The following is a 26659-nucleotide window of genomic DNA, read 5'->3' as shown; positions in this document are numbered from 1 at the left end:
AGGAGGGCACGCTCGGCTGGCCACCAGAGCTCTCGGTGGTCAGACGGGCTTCTCCAGTGTGAGTCTGACAGATACTTGATGCAACATACCGTCAAGACCCGCCACTCACAGCCACCCTCACACATACCGTACTGCACCAGCATCAACCAACCAACCAACAGACGACCACACTAGTAACGTAGTGAATTACTACGATGCATCTAGCACAGTCATGTGTGTGACACGGAAACATTACGTGTTACACCTGGGACGTCCTCATGTGTCTCCATCCGCCGCCACACACACGCCTCTTGCCGTACCCCTAGACGACACACGCCCTCAACCATGCCCGCCCGTACAAACCATCACTCGCCCATGGCCCAACACACACGCCTCCTGCCGTGCCCCCAGACGACACACACTGTTCAAGAACCACGTGACCTGAGCCACATGCACGTCGCCTGAGCCACATCGTCACACACAGTCAACAGTTTCATACAAGACTCAGTAGTTACATAAATCAGTCGTCCAGCTCAGATTCCAGTGCGGTTCGCAATCTTTTATCTCCTGGTCTAAAATGATGTATTCATTTGATTCCCACATGATGGCTGACCCCAGCGGCGGACAGCGCTCAGGATGCCTTGAAAGCCCCAGCACCGCTTGATGACACCTAGTCATACTTTACTACAGTGACACCTGTAATGTGCTGTAGCTGCCCCCACATTGTTCCTCCCATCCTGTGGTCGTAGTATCATCATAATTCTGTCTACTGCAATCCCCACAAAATATGACTCACTGGTAACCTCTATGAACCGCTTTGCTTACACCTATTCCCATGCCACTTCTTATCTTTTTATACCGTCTTAATTAGTGACCAGCAATGCAGCTGAACCGCTGGACACGGGCAGAAAATGGCCAGTAGCGACCCTCCCACCTTACCTGGGGCCAGTAATTCCGTGTAGCAGTAAGTTTGGGTCCCCCTTCCTGGAAGCCCACAGATACGCCTCTCACTCCTGGATGTGAAAAATCCTCGCGAGTCTCCACCTACACAAGGCTAAGATTGCCACCATTATCCTCAAACACAATATCGCCAATTGAATATATTTGATTTTCTCTCTGGCCTCTCACTCTGCACGACCCGCCCGCAGCGTCATTGTCCAAAGGGCAACCTTGAGTTAATGCATGACATGAACACGGTCGCTCAGTCATGGGCCAACCTCGCTAACTCCTACCCAGCCCGCCATGGTCGCCCGATGGAGGGGCCTCTATACGCGCCAAGCATTGTCTTTAGCCGGGAATCAATGTGATCAGTTGGGTTATATAAGTGTACCAGATCTTCACATAAACTATGTTTACAGATATTTCCTGGAAGGTTGCTGGAACCATGGAAATGATAACTATCCCTGAACAGCTTATGGTAGACACTCCTAGCACACTCAAGTGGACCACAGCAACACTTCTGGCAGGTATGTGTGTGTGTGTGTGTGTGTGTGTGTGTGTAAAGTGATGGCATCAGACTACATGACACTGTTGCACATCCTCGTTGTACCTACCGTCATGACACTGTGAGAGCAACGTGTATTACAGCCACTCTCACTGAGAGAGTCAAGTATATATACCCAGGACATCACTCACATCCCTACTCATGCTCCTTTATGTTTACAAATATCAATACCGATTTACACACACACACACACGCACACACACACACACACACACATATATATATATTTTTCTTTTTTTTTTGCTTTGTCGCTGTCTCCCGCGTTTGCGAGGTAGCGCAAGGAAACAGACGAAAGAAATGGCCCAACCCACCCCCATACACATGTATATACATACACGTCCACACACGCAAATATACATACCTACACAGCTTTCCATGGTTTACCCCAGACGCTTCACGTGCCCTGATTCAATCCACTGACAGCACGTCAACCCCGGTATACCACATCGATCCAATTCACTCTATTCCTTGCCCTCCTTTCACCCTCCTGCATGTTCAGGCCCCGATCACACAAAATCTTTTTCACTCCATCTTTCCACCTCCAATTTGGTCTCCCACTTATCCTCGTTCCCTCCACCTCCGACACATATATCCTCTTGGTCAATCTCTCCTCACTCATTCTCTCCATGTGCCCAAACCATTTCAAAACACCCTCTTCTGCTCTCTCAACCACGCTCTTTTTATTTCCACACATCTCTCTTACCCTTACGTTACTTACTCGATCAAACCACCTCACACCACACATTGTCCTCAAACATCTCATTTCCAGCACATCCACCCTCCTGCGCACAACTCTATCCATAGCCCACGCCTCGCAACCATACAACACTGTTGGAACCAATATTCCTTCAAACATAGCCATTTTTGCTTTCCGAGATAATGTTCTCGACTTCCACACATTCTTCAAGGCTCCCAGGATTTTCGCCCCCTCCCCCACCCTTATGATCCACTTCCGCTTCCATGGTTCTATCCTCTGCCAGATCCACTCCCAGATATCTAAAACACTTTACTTCCTCCAGTTTTTCTCCATTCAAACTTACCTCCCAATTGACTTGACCCTCAACCCTACTGTACCTAATAACCTTGCTCTTATTCACATTTACTCTTAACTTTCTTCTTTCACACACTTTACCAAACTCAGTCACCAGCTTCTGCAGTTTCTCACATGAATCAGCCACCAGCGCTGTATCATCAGCGAACAACAACTGACTCACTTTCCAAGCTCTCTCATCCACAACAGGCTTCATACTTGCCCCTCTTTCCAAAACTCTTGCATTCACCTCCCTAACAACCCCATCCATTAAACAACCATGGAGACATCACACACCCCTGCCGCAAACCTACATTCACTGAGAACCAATCACTTTCCTCTCTTCCTACACGTACACATGCCTTACATCCTCGATAAAAACTTTTCACTGCTTCTAACAACTTGCCTCCCACACCATATATTCTTAATACCTTCCACAGAGCATCTCTATCAACTCTATCATATGCCTTCTCCAGATCCATAAATGCTACATACAAATCCATTTGCTTTTCTAAGTATTTCTCACATACATTCTTCAAAGCAAACACCTGATCGACACATCCTCTACCACTTCTGAAACCACACTGCTCTTCCCCAATCTGATGCTCTGTACATGCCTTCACCCTCTCAATCAATACTCTCCCATATAATTTACCAGGAATACTCAACAAACTTATACCTCTGAAATTGGAGCACTCACTCTTATCCCCTTTGCCTTTGTACAATGGCACTATGCACGCATTCCGCCAATCCTCAGGCACCTCACCATGAGTCATACATACATTAAATAACCTTACCAACCAGTCAATAATACAGTCACCCCCTTTTTTTTTATAAATTCCACTGCAATACCATCCAAACCTGCTGCCTTGCCGGCTTTCATCTATATATATATATATATATATATATATATATATATATATATATATATATATATATATATCCACACACACACACACGCACACACAAGGAATAGAGTGAATTGGAACGATGTGGTATACCGGGGGCGACGTGCTGTCAGTGGATTGAACCAAGGCATGTGAAGCATCTGGGGTAAACCATGGAAAGTTTTGTGGGGCTTGGACGTGGAAAGGGAGCTGTGGTCTCGGTGCATTATGCATGACAGCTAGAGACTGAGTGTGAACGAATGTGGCCTTTGTTGTCTTTTCCTGGCGCTACCTCGCGAGCGCGTGGGGAGGGGGTTGTCATTTCATGTGTGGCGTGATGGCGACGGGGATGAATACAGACAGCAAGTATGAATTATGTACATGTGTATATATGTATATGTCTGTGTATGTACATATATGTATACGTTGAAATGTATAGGTATGTATATGTGCGTGTGTGGACGTGTATGTATATACATGTGTATGTAGGTGGGTTGGGCCATTCTTTCATCTGTTTCTTTGCGCTACCTCGCTAACGCAGGAGACAGCGACAAAGTATAATATATAAATAAATGATATATATATATATATATATATATATATATATATATATATATATATATATATATATATATATATATATATATATACTTTAATGCACTCTGTTAAAGGCCAATGCATATCTAACACGCTACTTTTTGTTGTGATTTGTTTTCAATTCTTCTCACCTCACGTTTTGCTTCATCATAGAAAGCGTTCAATAAATGTACTAAATCAATTTTCACTCTTGCAATTCATGACATGTTTCAGGCACTTGAACACTGCCAATCCTCAGTGAAATGAATTATGAATTATACCACAAAACATAAAGAACAAACACACGACTGCATCACATCTTGAAGTGTTACAAATGAGAATAGTTTTGTAGACATGTCGTCTGCTGGACTGTGTTCCCGCGGAGTTCATGCGTGGTAGTGTGGTCAGTAAAGGTCAAACTTGGGTCAACGGTTGAGGGGTTTGCCTGAGTCTCCACACCTGGGAACGTGTGGTGGAGGGAGAGTGGAGTCAGGTCGGGTGTGGCAGTTGATAATCGTAGAGTGCAAACTTCTCCTGTGCTTGAACCATTCATGAAGGGATCATATTCATTTTCTGTGATGTGCAGTCTTGTAGGGACGTAGCAATGTCTCAGGATTACAGTGTTATCCTAACGAGTCAGATTCATGTAATGTTGTTATCACATATGTAGTTTAGAGCTTACGTTAACAAGAGGAAGTGGACAGAGTTATATAGTCAGATGTCATACCGATGGAATTCACATTTCTTGAAGTTTACCTTCAAGTGGGCAGGAGGAGTAGTTGTAAACTACATTGGTTGACTGTAGTGGGTTATTGTTGTGTGTGAGGTTGTCTCATGATGTTGTTACTTGTTTTCTTGTAGTAAATGATGATGTTGAGTTGATCGTGAGGGATGTTCATGTTGGCATCTATCATCATCTTCAGCATACGTTCGCCAGTGTGATCACCATATATATCTGTATGTTCCAACTTGATGAACACTTCCAGGTTCTTGTTCTCAACCAGTCGAGTCTGGAGACACACTAGTCTCGCTACCAACAATTTCATATAAAAAAATATTGACTAAAATAATGTTAACCTTAACCCAGGTGATGCAGGAAGAGATGCCATGATGACCAGTTGTTGTGAGCACAGGTCAGGTGCGCTCTCATAATGCGTACCTCTGGCGGCGCTCACACACCTGCCCACCTGGCTGATAGACATGTGAACATTGCTCTGGTATCCCTCATCATGAGCCCAGACGTCTACATCAAGAAAGAGGATCTTGTTGTCCACAACCAACAGTACACATCTCTCGTCCATAATTTTCTGCGGTTCCTCAAACATCTCATTTCCAACACATCCACCCTCCTCCTCACATTATATATATATATATATATATATATATATATATATATATATATATATATATATATATATATATATTTTCCCTGGGGATAGGGGACAAAGAATACTTCCCACGTATTCCCTGCGTGTCGTAAAAGGCGACTAAAAGGGGAGGGAGCTGGGGGCTGGAAATCCTCCCCTCTCGTTTTTTTTTTTTTTTTTTTTTTTAATTTTCCAAAAGAAGGAACAGAGAATTGGGCCAGGTGAGGGTATTCCCTCAAAGGCCCAGTCCTCTGTTCTTAACGCTACCTCGCTAATGCGGGAAATGGCGAACAGTTTGAAAGAAAAAAAGATATATATATATATATATATATATATATATATATATATATATATATATATATATATATATGGAAAACATAAAACTACATTCAATAGCAGTAAAACGGTTTATGGTGAGGATAACACAGAGGTAGTAATAGTCCGACCTGCAGAAACATACAACATTAAGGCCACAGCTCCTCACCATACAGTAACACAAGAAACAACACAAAGTAAACAATACAACACAGGAAACACACACCACATCATGCAAACACTCGCCCAAGTGAATGTCAGTCAGGGAGGCAGATGATGGTAACATGGAACGAAAGTACAATTAATGTACCAAAATGATACAAAGTATTAGGAAGAAAAAACAGAAACTTCAGCCACGTACATGTAAACACGTCCACTGCCAACCTGAACAACTGTTGCCAACCTGAGACAACAGAAGATAATGGAGAAAATACGGCAACGGTGAGGACTGGTGTTAACACGATCAATGAAGATAAATAATACGAGTCAGGATGTAACGAGTTAGCCAGATAACGATACACCTCCACATTAACCATCTTGAGTTTAATTTCAGTCTTCTTAACCTTTCTTCATAAGTCAGGTTTCTAATTCCAGGATCATTTTTTTCATTCGCTTTTGTACTCTCTCTAAACAATCTATATCATCTGTATCGTACGGAGCCCAAAACTATACCACATAATCCAAATGTGATCTCACCAACGCAAGATAAAGTTACAATAATACTCCAGGAGTTTTACTACTAACAGTCCTATTAATGAAGCCTAACATCCTATTAGTCTTATTATACACTTTAATACATTGTTGTCGAGGCTTAAGATCCTTGCTCACCAGCAACCCTAAATCTCTTTCACATTTTGTTTTACCAATAGTAATATTGTCCAGTTTGTGATCAGTGTTCCTGTCTTTGCCCACACTAAGTGTTGTGCATTTATCCATGTTGAATTCCATTCTCCGTGTACCCGTCCATTATTCTGATAATCTATTTAAGTCCCTCTGGAAATTCACTGAATTTTTATCTGAGTCAGTTACTGCCTCTGTTATTGTATCAACAGCAAATTTACATGGAGGGACCTTCACCTGTGCCCTACATGACCTGTGTATAGATCTGCCAGGGTCATACCCGAGGCTCCCTCACCTGGAACCTCTCTTGAGTCACATGGTTTCCCTTGCAATATGTAACAAAAAATATAAATATTGTTTGGAGAAAGAGTTTGTTAAGATGTGTGAAGGAAGCAGAGTTGTCTCGATCATACATTACTCCGGCCGCACCGCACCTGCGGCACAGTGTATGATGCGCTTCACAAACAACTGTGGACCTGCTGAAGGTGATGTGAGAGAAGTTAACGTTAACGTGCGACACACACGCTCGCTACCTGGGGATGGCGAGAAGACCATAGGTCTGGTGATGCATGAGCCACAAAGTGTCCAGCACGGAGACAGGTCAGGCCCCGCCCTCACCATGTTATCATCACCTGTAGCCTCTCTCGTGCCATGATCTGTCTTCTGAAAATCGCTACACATGCGGCGCCTCAGCAGCCACACGTATCACAAGAGGAATCATACCAGCCACAAGAGACGCTGATATCAACTGAAAAAATCCACATCTGCCGGGCAGGGAGGCGGGCCTTCTCCACTCTACTGACGCGCTCTCACAACCAAGGAAACATCGTGGGAATGTTGTAGCTGGGTTGAGTAGCGGGGAACGTCGACCAGCAGACGTCACAGGTAAGACCAGGATGTGGTCGCATCCTCGACTTCTTTAGCTCCCCACGCCATCCTCCAACCCACGGGTCGTGAGGCGTGCCTGCTGCTGCACCACTGCAGCTGACCTGCCTCCCGTGTGGACACTACACCTTCCACAGTGACACCGAAGATCTCAACATGGCTGATTGTCTTGCGTCAACACAAACAAACACCAGTGAAATACGAGACTCATAACACTGCCGCCGCAATCTCGCTATACGTCATACACAAACCAAACACTATATTCCCAGATATATATATATATATATATATATATATATATATATATATATATATATATATATATTTAAACTATTCGCCATTTCCCGCGTTAGCGAGGTAGCGTTAAGAACAGAGGACTGGGCCTTTTTTAGAATATCCTCACCTGGCCCCACTCTGTTCCTTCTTTTGGAAAATTAAAAAAAAAAAAAAAAAAAAGAGAGGGGAGGATTTCCAGCCCCCCGCTCCCTCCCCTTTTAGTCGCCTTCTACGACACGCAGGGAATACGTGGGAAGTATTCTTAATCCCCTATCCCCAGGGATAATATATATATATATATATATATATATATATATATATATATATATATATATATATATATATATATATATAATCCCTGGGTTAGGGGAGAAAGAATACTTCCCACGTATTCCTTGCGTGTCGTTGAAGGCGACTAAGAGGGGAGGGAGCGGGGGGGCTGGAAATCCTCCCCTCTTGTTTTTAATTTTCCAAAAGAAGGAACAGAGAAGGTGGCTTAGAGAGGATATTCCCTCAAAGGCTCAGTACTCTGTTCTTAACGCTACCTCGCTAACGCGGGAAATGGCGAATAGTTAGAAATATAAATATATATATATATACATATATATATATATATATATATATATATATATATATATATATATATATATATATATATATAGAAGGGGGGCCAGGTGAAGAAATGGCGAATAGTATAAAATATATATATATATATATATATATATATATATATATATATATATATATATATATATATATATATATATATATATATGTTTATTTATTTATAAATTCATTCCTCGGGCGTGTTCCCCTTCTTTCTGTGACGGCCATCATGACTGCTGGTCCGGCCCTACGTATACAGCCCTCACGACTGTGTATCAGTTCATCCACATAGAGGTAGGCAGCTTCCAGGGAGTTCCTCCTGCTTTATATCAGCATCTGACCACCTTGGCCGGGGTCTGTACTTGTCTGTGTGCACAACAGACGCATTCAACGTCCTGTGATGACGCGTGTCACCTTTATGTTAGCTGATCCTTTGCTCAACACCTCGTCCTACTCGTCTGTGGCCGGACCCAGAACATGGTACATTATCACGCTGTACTTGCTCATATATTTTCCACATCTCGTTTTCAACACATCATTGATCATCATCATCATCAGTGGAGCGAACCTGAAAACCTCGACACATGTAATAGGAAAGTTGAAGCCAGTAATCTGAACAATAAAAAGTTTGCAAGTCTTGATGTGTTGAGTCTGTACTGACGCACCTGCTGGTGGAGGCGGGCATACAAGCGGTCACCAGAGCGGGGGTCAGTGTTCGAGGTGAGGAGTTACCGGAGTGCAGTGCAGACCACGTCGACCTGGGGTGCAGGTCTGGGGTGCTCACCTTCTACGACAACAGACAGCACAGAGGTCTAGCCATCCCTCCCTCGCCCTTATGACAAGGTTGTATATGATAACACTGGAGATAAACAGCCACAGTGGGCAGGCCCGTGTGCGGAAGTGGCTCGTGGTACAGGCACGTGCATGACAGCATCATGGCAGTTCCTCAGGACACCAGAGATAAACAAGCTACAATACAAGAGGAAGAGAACAGGTAATCGCCTATTTCGACTGGACGATACGGAGGTGTGACCAGCGGGTGATGTGTTCAGTACAGCGGCGGTGGTGAACCATCAGCGGTAATGACTGTTCATAATGTCTCGCCACACAACAGGTGAACAACGTCTGGGGTGATTACTGGGTTGTTGTTAAGGGCAATGAAAACCTGGAGGAGGAAACTAGATATATCACTCAGGTGTTGAAGAAGTTATATTACCGTGAAGGACTAATGATGAAGAAAACCAGTCACATACTGGAAAGGTGCAGATGTGAGGCGGGGAACAGCATGAGGACAACAAGCAACCAACACTCACTACGTCATGGAAAACGTCGGCTGTGGACACATACGAACACAAGACGGAGTAATGTCGCTACGTCGTCATGGAGGAAGACACACCACGTGTCCAACATGAGAAGTGAAATAACATATATGAACAATGATAGCGTGATAGAATACCATGTTCTGGATGTCCGGACACAGACGCACTATGCGGGAGTAGGACGAGGTGTTGACCAGACGATCAGCTAACATAAAACTGACGCGCGTCTTTACAGGACATGTAATACGCATGTTGTGCACATAGACAATTACGAACACCTACCAAGGTGTAAGAGGCGAACATGGCGCATGAGGGACTGAGCGAGCAGGTAAGACGAGTCGTGGAAGCTGCCTACATCAGCGCGGATGAAGTGATCAGCAGTCGTGAGGGCTTCACATGCTGGGCCGGACCAGCAGCAAAAATGGCGGTCACAGAGAGCATGGGAGCCCGGCCGCTCGGGAAGGAACGCGGGGCGCGTCCGGGGAGGTGGCGCTCCCTGGCGGGGATGTACACACTTTAGTGTGTGTCACTGAGGAAGACTGGTGCACAAACTGAACCTTTACGAGAAGATAACCAACTTATGATATATATATATATATATATATATATATATATATATATATATATATATATATATATATATATATATATATATATATATATACATATATATAATCCCTGGGGATAGGGGAGAAAGAATACTTCCCACGTATTCCCTGCGTGTCGTAGAAGGCGAATAAAAGGGGAGGGAGCGGGGGGCTGGAAATCCTCCCCTCTCATTATTTTTTTTAATTTTCCAAAAGAAGGAATAGAGAAGGGGGCCAGGTGAGGATATTCCCTCAAAGGCCCACTTCTCTGTTCTTAACGCTACCTCGCTAACGCGGGAAATGGCGAATAGTTTGAAAGAAGAAGAAAAAGAAGATATATATATATATATATATATATATATATATATATATATATATATATATATATATATATATATATAATATCCCTGGGGATAGGGGAGAAAGAATACTTCCCACGTATTCCCTGCGTGTCGTAGAAGGCGATTTCTTTTTTTATTATACTTTGTCGCTGTCTCCCGCGTTAGCGAGGTAGCGCAAGGAAACAGACGAAAGAATGGCCCAACCCATCCACATACACATACACAGACGCACATATACATACCTATAACCTATACATCTCAACGTATACATACATATACACACACAGACATATACATATATGCACATGTACATAATTCATACTGTCTGCCCTTATTCATCCTCGTCGCCACCCCGCCACACATGAAATGACAACCCCCTCCCCCCGCATGTGTGGGAGGTAGCGCTAGGAAAAGACAACAAAGGCCACATTCGTTCACACTCAGTCTCTAGCTGTCATGCATAATGCACCGAAACCTCAGCTCCCTTTCCACATCCAGGCCCCACAAAACTTTCCATGGTTTACCCCAGACGCTCCATATGCCCTGGTTGAATCCATTGATCCCGGTTTACCACATCGTTCCAATTCACTCTATTCTTTGCACGCCTTTCGCCCTCCTGCATGTTCAGGCCCCGATCACTCAGAATCTTTTCCCCTTGACTAGTCTGTATCACTAGGAGTTTGGTCGGGTCGAAACACACACACACACACACACACACACACACACACACACACACAGTATATATTGTGGACAACACCATGGTCAGGATGAGCAGTACACACAACTGACGTAAGGTCCACAGTTGCTGTGGTTCGTGGTTAATGACATTCAACCCAGGTCAATGCAAAGTGATGAGAATGGAAGAAAATGTCGTCAACCGTCGATATGAATGTAATGTGTCAGGAAACAACGATCTAACCTGAATGTGACAGAAACTTTGGACTTTATATTGTAGCTGAACTGTGGCCAGAACATCACGTTACGAGAACGATGAAGGAGACGCAACACTCACATCAAGTTTACCTTCACGTGATATCGTCAAGAAGGTGATCCTCAGCAAGTGCTTCACATGTATACGACTCAGATTGGATCATGTGTCTTGCGTGCGTCTGGTTAACGCACGTTACCGCACTCAGATTGGATCATGTGTCTTGCGTGCGTCTGGTTAACGCACGTTACCGCACTCAACATTATAATGAAACATACAACATTCACAGCTTACACAGGTCATGACCACAAACGTGCTACAAATACGTGCACAGTGTCAGAATGATGGACGAAAGTAACACAATGAAATCGTGGCGGGGAGAAGATAAAGATTATGAATCTCTATGAAAACACAGAGCGATCAAGAGATGAGGCCACACGAGTATAAACCCCCTCCCCGTACAGCGCAAATACTTACTTACACACACACACACCCCAGGCTGGACGCCCTCGCCAGTAGAGGGTGTACACACTCGCCGCTGCCACTTATAAACAAACAATCTGGGGTGAACACTCACCAGGCAGAGCCTCGCTCACCCTCTGACGTGCCGAGTGACCAGTCTGCTGGGCAGGGGAACAGTAAGTTCGATCAGGAGGAGCAGTGTGTGTTGTGTGCGGCCAGACAGCAGCAGGGTCTACACTGTGGCGTCCCTCGCCGTCTGCACCCGGCCAACCCACAGGGACAACACCACCTCCCTAGAGGCCACTCCACAACTGTCCAGGTTTTCAGAATAACAATAAAGCGAGCCGCTACATAGCCACCAACCGCTACATAGCCACCAACCGCTACATAGCCACCAACCGCTACATAGCCACCAACCGCTACATAGCCACCAACCGCTACATAGCCACCAACCCTGAGTGTTAATGAATGACTGGTATAGTCTAGCATATCTTCGCTATATAGACATATTCTGCACGAAAATACCACCCGAACAGTTCAGTTACTCACGACATTAATACTTAGAAAAGCAAATGGATTTGTATGTAGCATTTATGGATCTGGAGAAGGCATATGATAGAGTTGATAGAGATGCTCTGTGGAAGGTATTAAGAATATATGGTGTGGGAGGCAAGTTGTTAGAAGCAGTGAAAAGTTTTTATCGAGGATGTAAGGCATGTGTACGTGTAGGAAGAGAGGAAAGTGATTGGTTCTCAGTGAATGTAGGTTTGCGGCAGGGGTGTGTGATGTCTCCATGGTTGTTTAATTTGTTTATGGATGGGGTTGTTAGGGAGGTAAATGCAAGAGTCTTGGAAAGAGGGGCAAGTATGAAGTCTGTTGGGGATGAGAGAGCTTGGGAAGTGAGTCAGTTGTTGTTCGCTGATGATACAGCGCTGGTGGCGGATTCATGTGAGAAACTGCAGAAGCTGGTGACGGAGTTTGGTAAAGTGTGTGGAAGAAGAAAGTTAAGAGTAAATGTGAATAAGAGCAAGGTTATTAGGTACAGTAGGGTTGAGGGTCAAGTCAATTGGGAGGTGAGTTTGAATGGAGAAAAACTGGAGGAAGTGAAGTGTTTTAGATATCTGGGAGTGGATCTGTCAGCGGATGGAACCATGGAAGCGGAAGTGGATCATAGGGTGGGGGAGGGGGAGAAAATTTTGGGAGCCTTGAAAAATGTGTGGAAGTCGAGAACATTATCTCGGAAAGCAAAAATGGGTATGTTTGAAGGAATAGTGGTTCCAACAATGTTGTATGGTTGCGAGGCGTGGGCTATGGATAGAGTTGTGCGCAGGAGGATGGAGGTGCTGGAAATGAGATGTTTGAGGACAATGTGTGGTGTGAGGTGGTTTGATCGAGTAAGTAACGTAAGGGTAAGAGAGATGTGTGGAAATAAAAAGAGCGTGGTTGAGAGAGCAGAAGAGGGTGTTTTGAAATGGTTTGGGCACATGGAGAGAATGAGTGAGGAAAGATTGGCCAAGAGGATATATGTGTCGGAGGTGGAGGGAACGAGGAGAAGAGGGAGACCAAATTGGAGGTGGAAAGATGGAGTGAAAAGGATTTTGTGTGATCGGGGCCTGAACATGCAGGAGGGTGAAAGGAGGGCAAGGAATAGAGTGAATTGGAGCGATGTGGTATACAGGGGTTGACGTGCTGTCAGTGGATTGAATCAAGGCATGTGAAGCGTCCGGGGTAAACCATGGAAAGCTGTGTAGGTATGTATATTTGCGTGTGTGGACGTGTGTATGTACATGTGTATGGGGGGGTTGGGCCATTTCTTTCGTCTGTTTCCTTGCGCTACCTCGCAACCGCGGGAGACAGCGACGAGGTATAAAAAAAAAAAAAAAAAGAATTCAGGAGAGGCTGACACAGGTTGCTGGTGGCGGGAGAGGGGAGGCAGTACACGAGAAGAGAGGCAGTACAACAGAGGAGAGGCAATACAGCAGAGCTGAGGCAGTACAGCAGAGGAGCAATACTGTCACGTATGTATAAGCTCAGTGTGTACATGTGAAGACACAGTGAGACAGAAGAAATATACTCATACGAATGACAACAATACATCAACATTAATTCCCATGTATTACATACATAACTACATGTTGGTAAGTGGCGGATACACACTATTAACGTGCGATGTTTCCTCTGTATAGTGAAGATGTTCCTGATCCTCTCCTCCATCCAGCCCCCAACACTGGCCACCCCTTCACCTTCACTATGTCAGGTGCTACACACACAGGTAGTGTGGGACAGGTGCCACACACAGGTAGTGTGGGACAGGTGCCACACACAGGTAGTGTGGGACAGGTGCCACACACAGGTAGTGTGGGACAGGTGCCACACACAGGTAGTGTGGGGCAGTGCCACACACAGGTAGTGTGGGACAGTGCCACACACAGGTAGTGTGGGGCAGTGCCACACACAGGTAGTGTGGGACAGTGCCACACACAGGTAGTGTGGGGCAGTGCCACACACAGGTAGTGTGGGGCAGTAGTGGTCGGTCGTCCCTACGTGTGCCACAGAGCAGCCGGTGTGCTAGCCAGGTTCTCTGTACACAGCTTCAGTAATTAAAGACACCTGGGCCAGAGGCGGAGTCTGCAGGACGTGGAACAATTCGGGTTTAGCCTCCAGCGGTACCAGCCTCAACCTGACCTGAACACACTTTACCACACGCATTACGTTGCGATACTTCCAACTGCTGCAGTGGAGATGATGCCTCACCCTGGCTGGTGGCACCAGGGGATGGTAGTGTGGTAGTTACTGGTGGATGGTAGTGTGGTAGTTACTGGTGGATGGTAGTGTGGTAGTTACTGGTGGCTGGTAGTGTGGTAGTTACTGGTGGCTGGTAGTGTGGTAGTTACTGGTGGATGGTAGTGTGGTAGTTACTGGTGGATGGTAGTGTGGTAGTTACTGGTGGATGGTAGTGTGGTAGTTACTGGTGGATAGTAGTGTGGTAGTTACTGGTGGATGGTAGTGTGGTAGTTACTGGTGGATGGTAGTGTGGTAGTTACTGGTGGATGGTAGTGTGGTAGTTACTGGTGGATGGTAGTGTGGTAGTTACTGGTGGATGGTAGTGTGGTAGTTACTGGTGGATGGTAGTGTGGTAGTTACTGGTGGATGGTAGTGTGGTAGTTACTGGTGGATGGTAGTGTGGTAGTTACTGGTGGATGGTAGTGTGGTAGTTACTGGTGGACGGTAGTGTGATACGAGTGTTGTTATCGTCCACAACAAACACAGTGCAGGTAGTTGCTGTAGTATTAATGGTGGTTCGCTTGTGTACATGTACATTAATGATGAGTGATGGTAGCGTGTGTACTGTCATTACTGTGAGTATGGAAAGTTTAATCAGTAGTGAAGATGGTGCATGTTAAGTACGTGCAATATAAGTAATGTAATGGTTGATGCTTCACGTGCGCCCCGCCCGCCCACTGCCAACGTCCCCTCGCCACATTGTCACCTTCAAATCCAGCACTTCCATACTCGTATATCCATGAATAATGAATGACCATTACCCCTTATGACTGTGTCTATATACATACTCCGGTGTACACACATTACTATGGGTCCCTCTAGGGTGGGGGTGGGGGGCGTAACTGTCTACAACCAGGCAGTACCAACACCTGACACATGTAAACCAAACCTCAGAACCACATCATATAACCACACACTAACTCCTGCCTTCAGAATGATAAGAAAAATGACAATTGTTGTTGAAACTTGAGACACGATCGAGGAGTGAGTGGCGCAGTCCACCTCCCACCCCGACATGAAAAAACCACGCACACACACACACACACACACACACGTTGCACATCATCATGACCTGTACGTGTTCATAGTGTTCAATAATGCTGCTTCAAAGACCTCAAGATTTATATGATGTTCTGTACTGACCCTACGTACGTCAGCCATGGTAAACACCATAATGGTCATGACAACCATTACTGATGACAACGACAACATTATTGAGGAATAATGATATAATTGGTCAGGAACCTCCCACTGGCCAGGTGTGTGTGTGTGTGTGTGTGTGTGTGTGTGTGTTGGGCGTGGCGGGTGTGGGCAGGAGCCACACACACACAGGTAACATCCTCGTGCCATCAACTATTGATTGTCTGAGTGAGGAAGGATGTAGGGCGGACCAGGAATATGTGTCATATCGATCAAGTGTGGCCACCGTCGCTGGACACATCCCTGCTCTATATTATGTGTGGCCACCGTCGCTGGACACATCCCTGCTCTACATCAAGTGTGGCCACCGTCGTTGGACACATCCCTGCTCTATATTAAGTGTGGCCACCGTCGCTGGACACATCCCTGCTCTATATTATGTGTGGCCACCGTCGCTGGACACATCCCTGCTCTACATCAAGTGTGGCCACCGTCGCTGGACACATCCCTGCTCTACATCAAGTGTGGCCACCGTCGCTGGACACATCCCTGCCCTACATCAAGGACAACAATATCTTCATGTCTTCCCCAAGATACCACCAGCAACATGAGCTAATCATCAACGCCAACACAATCCAATTATGTTCATCATTAACGACACTGGCCACACTGTATGTATGCTGTAGACGATATTAAGCTGGGAAGCAAAGCTGTAGACGATATTAAGCTGGGAAGTAAAGCTGTAGACGATATTAAGCTGGGAAGTAAAGCTGTAGACGATATTAAGCTGGGAAGTAAAGCTGTAGACGATATTAAGCTGGGAAGTAAAGCTGTAGACGATATTAAGCTGGGAAGTAAAGCTGTAGACGATATTAAGCTGGGAAGCAAAGCTGTAGACGATATTAAGCTGGGAAGCAAAGCTGTAGACGATATTAAGCTGGGAAGTAAAGCTGTAGACGATATTAAGCTGGGAAGTAAAGCTGTAGACGATATTAAGCTGGGAAGTAAAGCTGTAGACGATATTAAGCTGGGAAGTAAAGCTGTAGACGATATTAAGCTGGGAAGTAAAGCTGTAGACGATATTAAGCTGGGAAGTAAAGCTACAACAGGAAGCGAAGGTGTACAGGTAAAGCCGACAAAGATAAGGCTGGTGACCTGGTCTCACAGGCGACAGTTGTGTTTCAGTGTTGATAACAACAGTTGTACACATCGGTCGTTAAGATAACGAGTTATGTATGACATGTGTTGACCAGCTACATGAAGTATATGACCATGATGAAACATGAAGTGTACCAACAGCTGATGACAACCTTGCTGTAATACAACAACAACTACAACAACAACAACACACGGAGGACAACAGATGAACAACGTTTGATCAAACGTTGTTCATCCACTTAAGTAACTTATCATAACTTTACAGTTCACTGGTTCGACTCTGCTTCGAAATTTACATTTAGTAAAGTTACCTTACTTGACGAACACATTAAGACAGGAGCAGAGGGGCGAGTTGTGGAGATGGTGACCCCTGGACACAGTAATGACGACCTATGTGAGCAGATCACATCATCATTTCATGTTACTCAGATACATGAAGTGTAAACATTGATCATATAATAATTCAACAGATGTTTTGCTCAACTCGCCCTAACCATCTACTGCAGATTATTACAAATGTCTCATTCTACATGTGGTGAACCCGCTGCCAAACGTTGTACTTGGAAGGTAATAGAATTGACCAGTTCCAGCAAGACCATACGAGACGTGATACATGCTTCCTCTCACACCCTCGCCTAGTCTTCCCCACGACCACCACACACAACAACTGCTCCTCCTGGTTCAATAACGTTCATCAGTTATCTGTCTCCTCGTCCACCATCTCCTCGTCCACCATCTCCTCGTCCACCATCTCCTCGTCCACCATCTCCTCGTCCACCATCTCCTCGTCCACCATCTCCTCGTCCACCATCATCTCCACACTAACTTGTCTTCCTGTCCTCCCTACAATACTTAATTGTCTACTGCTATCTATATTATTATGTAATTCTAAATGTCAACATTAATACATCTGTCGTTGAGGCAATAAGGTAATTTATTAGAGGAGTTCTGGTGTGGTACAAAAGGCAAATAAAACACTCTTAACATGTCATAATCTTCCATGACCAAGTCAGCTACGCACAGAAGCAGCGCATAGAATCAAACACAATGTACGCAACACTCAAACAAAATATCAAAAGTATTAAAAAAAACGAATTTCACTTTCTACAGTTCCCTGATCCTTCCCCAGTGTGGGTGTTCTCTTCAGTTTTGGTCACATTCTACAAAAATATATGTATGTATATATGTATGTATGTATGTATGTATGTATGTATATATGTATGTATGTATATATGTATGTATGTATGTATGTAGGGAGGGAGAGCAGAGCGGCGGGCGCGCTGCCAGCATGATTCCCGAACCGAGAAACTGAACACACGAGCCCTGGCGACACCACCTGCTCACGTTACAGGAGAACTTCCAATGTACGAGATGTGGTTCATGTAGGTGGGTACGTCTGGCTGGCTGGCTGGTCTGGCTCACTTACAATGATGGATACACAATCATGGCCAAACATTTCACGTGGGATGAAGGAGAGGACGTTTACTTGATCAGATTGTGAGCAAGGCACGGAGTAAGGAATACATAACATGAGCTACAAGTCATGTAACACATACGCTGAATACGTGACCATTACTTCCCCTCAACCCTGCGAGTGCCTTACTACCTGGCCTTCCCTACATACTTACAGTGTCCACCTGCTGCACCTCACGCCAGGTGTCTGCTCTTGTGGTCGTACTGTACTACATGATCAGCGGACCACGGGACTGAAAGGTTCCAGATTTCAGTTGTAGTATGTACGTGTTGGTGTTCAACATATAACATGAAGTAAGTATGAGTGTGATCAGCAAACACGTATGACTCTTGATGTTAATCATTTCCATGTTGCTCAGTAGCCACAGGTTGTCAACCATATCATGTCATCAACGTAGTGTCACAAGAACGTGGCAACGTGTGACGCTGAGCCACGTGTAGTGTACTACCACAGTGGCTCCTGTCTCCCGTCATGCAAACATGTGACTCTTTTCATGACTGGGTTTTCGCTACAGTTGGAAGCCTCGCAACCCTCAACCCTCTCATGTATGTGACAGTGAATATGATGCGCCACATTGTAAAAGCCAAGTTTTTGACTTCCTCCAAGAATGTCTGACTACGTCACCTACCGTGAACCCATGTCATCCTTTAGCGCTACCGCTCAGAGGATGAGCTTGGGGTGCACAGTAAACTCGCCGGGGATACCAGCAGAGATCAACCTAAAATTCGTCAATAACTTCCCTCGTTTCTTCTTCCGTCCCACAATCCTCGCTATTGTTCATTTACAGTCCGGAGTCCTTGATGTGGTCTTGTGCCTGTGTGGAGCCTCTACCGTATCAAACCAAACCTCTCCCTCACACAAGAAACGCTCACCCGGCCGCCCAGCGCCTGCACCTTGCATGCCACGCGGCCACACACCTACTCGTCCCACAGTTGTATTTGGGCACCAGAAGCACACGAGACCTTCCTGCTGCTACTGACGCCTACCAGAACAGGTCCATCCCAGCTGGTGCGAACCTCATCATCACATCGCCCAGCCTGTCTGTTTACACTTACACCCAGCCTCCATAACATTACTGGCTACATGGTTCTTATATCTGTGGTTCATTTGCAAATCAGATCTCCGTTAATTAAATAAACCATTATCATTATTATTATTATCATTATTATTATTATTATTATTATTATTATTATTATTACTATTATTGTTATTATCATTATTATTATCATTATCATTATTATTATTACTATCATTATTACTATCATCGTTATCATTATTATTATCATTATTATTATTATTATCATTATTATTATTATCGTACATGTGGGCGGCAGTACAGTGCACCAAGCATGGAGCTGGGCCACACTCTCCATGCTGAGCAGAAACATGCGCGTGTTGTAATGGTGCAGTTTGCCGTGCCACACATAGCTGCCTCAACACACTTACATGTGTTACCTGGACGGTCAGTCACCAGGCTGGCGGCCGCCGTCATGTCATCTTCCACATTATCTTTCCTTCGTGAGTTGTGCCGCTACAAACGTACTGACATGCTTCCCTCCCACACATTCTGGTATGGTTCACCTCCAATATTGGATCACAATTTTGGATGTAATACATCTAGTTATGATCGTCATAATGACACAATTATATCTCACACATACTGACACATGGCTGCCCACCTCTACCAACACCTTTATATGTATCTATCATGCACACAACATAACGTAGCAATATTATGTGTTTAGAGGAATGTGTGAGAGTGTTGTGTGAGTGAGGCAGTGTTGATGGTGTAGTGAGCTAACGTACTCACCTGCAGCAATACAGCGGTCACCATGAGGGCCAGGGGTGGCCCCCGGGCCACACCAAGCGTGGTAAACATCATTATGACACACACACACACACTAAGTGACACGCGGCCTCACCAGCCTTATCTAACCATAGTGAGACTCAAGGAAGACTAGGACTGTACTGCCGTGCCCACACTGGGTCACGTTCTCTGAACACTTCACACGGGGTCACTTGGCTACGGTCTCAAAACACTTGCACGGGTCACTTGGTCACGCCGTCAGCACCTTACACTGGGTCACAAGTAGACTTGGCCACGGTTTAAAAACACTTGCACTGGTCACTTGGCCACGTTGTCAACGCCATCACAGGAGGTCACAGGTACACTTAGACACGGTGTCACTCACTGTCATAAGGACACTTGCTAGCACGTCACTCGGGGTCACGTCACACGGGCCCCTCACAACCCATCACCTCACTCTCGCTATATTCATAAAAAATGACACAAATGTTTCCTAGAAAAATATGGAGTCCAGTTCTGGTGGAGGAGATGAAGGCACTTGGTTGTTGCAATGTGGTTATTACTGTGTTGGGGTCACCATCCGTCAGGAGGAACGAGTGACCTGCAGGTCACACCTGACCATTGTTATGTACACCATGTTATGAGGTGGGTCACGTGATGCAGCACCACCACACACACCTGCAGGTTCACACACTGGACGGCAGCGAGAGCGACGCTGATGAGAGGTGTGTGTGAGAGGTAGGGATTAATGTGTGCAGTGCGCGTTGCGTTCAGCGCACCGGCCAAGTAGCGACTAACTGGGTCTGACCGACGGTGGCGGGCACACGCGGGCACACACACACACACACACACACACACGCACGAACACACACACACGGCAGCGGCGGCCCCCTCCCCTCCACCACTCCCCCCCACCAAACCCCAGCGATACATCGCCACTGGGGCCACCGCTCACACCGCCTCGCCCCGCCCCGTCCCGCCCCGCCCCGCCCCGCCTACACCACTTTCTAAGTTCCGTGCCACGTTATGTTTCCTGGAAAATGTTTACGATTCTGTATGTGGTACAACATTCTCATCTTCCTGCCAGGCCTGGCACAACACGACCCCTGCCATGCCTGGTACAACACAACCCCTGCCAGGCCTCGTACAACACGACCCCTGCCAGGCTTGGTACAACAAAACCCCTGCCAGGCCTGGTACAACACGACCCCTACCAGGCCTGGTACAACACAACCCCTGCCAGGCCTCGTACAACACGACCCCTGCCAGGCTTGGTACAACAAAACCCCTGCCAGGCTTCGTGCAACACGACCCCTGCCAGGTTTGGTACAACACGACCCCTGCCAGGCCTGGTACAACACAACCCCTGCCAGGCTTGGTACAACACAACCCATGCCAGGCCTGGTACAACACGACCACTGCCAGGCCTCGTACAACACGACCCCTGCCAGGCCTGGTATAACACGACCCCTGCCAGGCCTGGTACAACACGACCCCTGCCAGGCCTGGTACAACACGACCCCTGCCAGGCTGGAAATTCCATACGACTGACACAATATCTACCCGTCTACACTATACCTACCCGTCTACACTATACCTACCCGTCTGTCTTACAGAAGATGAGGGAGAAGGAGACAGATGATAGTGTGTGTGTGTGTGTGTGTGTGTGTGTGTGTGTGTGTGTGTGTACAGTAGTGATCTCTGTTCGTCTGTTGTACTGCCTTGCCCACCAACTTGGTCCAAACACTTCATCCTGAACTGCTCAACATGCCATCTCTCTCTCTCTCTCTCTCTCTCTCTCTCTCTCTCTCTCTCTCTCTCTCTCTCTCTCTCTCTCTCTCTCAGCCCCTTGTTCTTCACTAAGGTGATGTACAAGGTTTGGACAGGTAACACAAGACCTGATGACGAGGTTATGTGGGGTCATTATGATGACGAGGTTATGTGGGGTCATTGTGGTTGTGGTGGTGGGGTCATTATGATGTTATGTGGGGTCATTATGATGTTATGTGGGGTCATTGTGGTTGTGGTGGTGGGGTCATTATGATGTTATGTGGGGTCATTATGATGTTATGTGGGGTCATTGTGGTTGTGGTGGTGGTGGAGGAGGTTAGTGAGACGGAAGCGTCCCGCACACCGCTGTCTCCCACACCAGAACCAGCCAGCAGCAAACGGTCTGAGAAGGAGTCATGTAGAAAGTATACTGCCGTGGACATGTTGTAGGGAAGTATACTGCCGTGGACATGTTGTAGGGAAGTATACTGCCGTGGACATGTTGTAGGGAAGTATACTGCCGTGGACATGTTGTAGGGAAGTATACTGCCGTGGACATGTTGTAGGGAAGTATACTGCCGTGGACATGTTGTAGGGAAGTATACTGCCGTGGACATGTTGTAGGGAAGTATACTGCCGTGGCCATGTTGTAGGGAAGTATACTGCCGTGGCCATGTTGTAGGGAAGTATACTGCCGTGGCCATGTTGTAGGGAAGTATACTGCCGTGGCCATGTTGTAGGGAAGTATACTGCCGTGGACATGTTGTAGGGAAGTATACTGCCGTGGACATGTTGTAGGGAAGTATACTGCCGTGGACATGTTGTAGGGAAGTATACTGCCGTGGACATTTTGTAGGGAAGAGTCAGGTGTGCGGAGTGTGTCAGTCGCTCTCTGTAAAGTGACTTTTATCATTTCTTATAAAAAGACTTATTTATTAAACACAAATATGTACGTACATCTGTACTCTTAACTTGCGGGTAATGATTGTGGTCATGACTGTGGTCATGGTTGTGGTCATGATTGTGGTCATGACTGTGGTCATGATTGTGGTCATGATTGTGGTCATGATTGTGGGCATGATTGTGGTCATGATTGTGGTCATGACTGTGGTCATGACTGTGGTCATGATTGTGGTCATGATTGTGGTCATGATTGTGGTCATGACTGTGGTCATGATTGTGGTCATGACTGTGGTCATGATTGTGGTCATGATTGTGGTCATGGTTGTGGTCATGACTGTGGTCATGACTGTGGTCATGATTGTGGTCATGATTGTGGTCATGATTGTGGTCATGACTGTGGTCATGATTGTGGTCATGACTGTGGTCATGATTGTGGTCATAATTGTGGTCATGATTGTGGTCATGACTGTGGTCATGATTGTGGTCATGATTGTGGTCATGACTGTGGTCATGATTGTGGTCATGATTGTGGTCATGATTGTGGTCATGACTGTGGTCATGATTGTGGTCATGATTGTGGTCATGATTGTGGTCATGACTGTGGTCATGATTGTGGTCATGATTGTGGTAATGACTGTGGTCATGATTGTGGTCATGACTGTGGTCATGACTGTGGTCATGATTGTGGTCATGATTGTGGTCATGATTGTGGTCATGATTGTGGTCATGACTGTGGTCATGATTGTGGTCATGATTGTGGTCATGATTGTGGTCATGATTGTGGTCATCATTGTGGTCATGACTGTGGTCATGATTGTGGTCATGATTGTGGTCATGACTGTGGTCATGATTGTGGTCATGATTGTGGTCATGATTGTGGTCATGATTGTGGTCATGATTGTGGTCATGATTGTGGTCATGACTGTGGTCATGATTGTGGTCATGATTGTGGTCATGATTGTGGTCATGACTGTGGTCATGATTGTGGTCATGATTGTGGTCATGATTGTGGTCATGACTGTGGTCATGATTGTGGTCATGACTGTGGTCATGACTGTGGTCATGATTGTGGTCATGACTGTGGTCATGATTGTGGTCATGGTTGTGGTCATGATTGTGGTCATGACTGTGGTCATGACTGTGGTCATGATTGTGGTCATGATTGTGGTCATGACTGTGGTCATGATTGTGGTCATGATTGTGGTCATGATTGTGGTCATGATTGTGGTCATGACTGTGGTCATGATTGTGGTCATGATTGTGGTCATGACTGTGGTCATGGTTGTGGTCATGATTGTGGTCATGATTGTGGTCATGATTGTGGTCATGGTTGTGGTCATGATTGTGGTCATGATTGTGGTCATGATTGTGGTCATGGTTGTGGTCATGACTGTGGTCATGATTGTGGTCATGATTGTGGTCATGGTTGTGGTCATGATTGTGGTCATGGTTGTGGTCATGACTGTGGTCATGATTGTGGTCATGATTGTGGTCATGGTTGTGGTCATGGTTGTGGTCATGATTGTGGTCATGATTGTGGTCATGACTGTGGTCATGATTGTGGTCATGACTGTGGTCATGATTGTGGTCATGATTGTGGTCATGATTGTGGTCATGATTGTGGTCATGACTGTGGTCATGATTGTGGTCATGATTGTGGTCATGACTGTGGTCATGATTGTGGTCATGACTGTGGTCATGACTGTGGTCATGACTGTGGTCATGATTGTGGTCATGACTGTGGTCATGATTGTGGTCATGACTGTGGTCATGACTGTGGTCATGGTTGTGGTCATGATTGTGGTCATGATTGTGGTCATGATTGTGGTCATGACTGTGGTCATGACTGTGGTCATGGTTGTGGTCCTGATTGTGGTCATGATTGTGGTCATGACTGTGGTCATGACTGTGGTCATGATTGTGGTCATGACTGTGGTCATGATTGTGGTCATGGTTGTGGTCATGATTGTGGTCATGACTGTGGTCATGACTGTGGTCATGATTGTGGTCATGATTGTGGTCATGATTGTGGTCATGACTGTGGTCATGATTGTGGTCATGACTGTGGTCATGATTGTGGTCATGATTGTGGTCATGACTGTGGTCATGACTGTGGTCATGATTGTGGTCATGACTGTGGTCATGATTGTGGTCATGACTGTGGTCATGATTGTGGTCATGACTGTGGTCATGACTGTGGTCATGATTGTGGTCATGATTGTGGTCATGACTGTGGTCATGATTGTGGTCATGACTGTGGTCATGACTGTGGTCATGACTGTGGTCATGATTGTGGTCATGACTGTGGTCATGACTGTGGTCATGATTGTGGTCATGACTGTGGTCATGATTGTGGTCATGACTGTGGTCATGACTGTGGTCATGATTGTGGTCATGACTGTGGTCATGATTGTGGTCATGACTGTGGTCATGATTGTGGTCATGACTGTGGTCATAATTGTGGTCATGATTGTGGTCATGATTGTAGTGGTGTACAACAACAACAACAACAACAACAGGTATGTACTTGATCACTATATGATGACCTGGTGTGGTATGGTGGCTCAAGGTCGACCCAGCTTCATCAGTTGTTATGTACAACTAACTGGTTGTTTGATGGTTGTCTCACATGTTGTGACGTCATGACACATTACGTCATGACCTGGTCAGTCAGTCATCACTTCTCGTGTGTGTTTATACAATGTTGTTGTTGTTGTTGTTCTTGTTGTTGTTGTTGTTGTTGTCTGGTTGTGATCAAGTTTGTTGTGCGGTGGTGCGCAGCGCCTGGCTGGCGGGCGCACGATGAACATTGTATGGTTCGTGTGAGACCTGATCCTGGTGGTTACCCTACTTTACATCATAACTGATAACTAAACTATCATTTATCTTATCTTCCATAACGATTCACCAAACTATCCAATGTTATCATCTTACAACCAAACTGCTTTACTTTACCTTAACCCATCACCAAGTCTAATTGCTACCTCTCTAACTACCCAACCATCGCCACGTCCTCCCTCAGACTGAGCGGTTCTTCCTCACTTTGTAATCACTTTGTGAGTGTTGTTGGTGAGTCGTGTTTACACATGACCAACGAACAACCTGGTCACGTGACCCTCGTGGTGACGTCACACGCTTCCTCATTCGACCCCCCTTACGTTGCCTCCTGCCTGCGTGTCGGCCACACACGCCCACCATCGACCTCCGCCGTCTGGGTTTCAACTGTATTTAACAGTGTGTTCCCGGCACTTGGTCGCGCGACTGATGACCACACAGCAAACAAGGACACATGTGGCGCGCCAGGTATTACATACACGACCACAAAACTGGCTTACATATGGCGCGCCAGGTATTACATACACGACCACAACACTGGCTTACATGTGGCGCGCCAGGTATTACATACACGACCACAACACTGGCTTACATGTGGCGCGCCAGGTATTACATACACGACCACAACACTGGCTTACATGTGGCGCGCCAGGTATTACATACACGACCACAACACTGGCTTACATGTGGCGCGCCAGGTATTACATACACGACCACAACACTGGCTTACATGTGGTGCGCCAGGTATTACATACACGACCACAACACTGGCTTACATGTGGCGCGCCAGGTATTACATACACGACCACAACACTGGCTTACATGTGGCGCGCCAGGTATTACATACACGACCACAACACTGGCTTACATATGGCGCGCCAGGTAT

At 45.9% G+C, this 26659-nt stretch overlaps 1 protein-coding gene across 1 annotated transcript in view; it reads right to left on the bottom strand.

The window, feature by feature from the left end:
• Positions 1-21065, bottom strand: part of Ser (protein serrate) — a 337260-nt gene extending 316195 nt beyond the window's left edge. Inside the window, exon 1 of the mRNA XM_071692678.1 lies at positions 20269-21065. Coding sequence (XP_071548779.1) covers positions 20269-20340 — 72 coding nt within the window. The 5' untranslated portion in view covers positions 20341-21065. The remainder of the gene's footprint in view (positions 1-20268) is intronic.
• Positions 21066-26659: the final 5594 nt, after the last annotated feature.

The sequence above is a fragment of the Panulirus ornatus genome, chromosome 53, assembly GCF_036320965.1.
Source record: "Panulirus ornatus isolate Po-2019 chromosome 53, ASM3632096v1, whole genome shotgun sequence".
NCBI lineage: Eukaryota > Metazoa > Arthropoda > Malacostraca > Decapoda > Palinuridae > Panulirus > Panulirus ornatus.
This window is presented reverse-complemented; position numbering and strand designations above follow the sequence as displayed.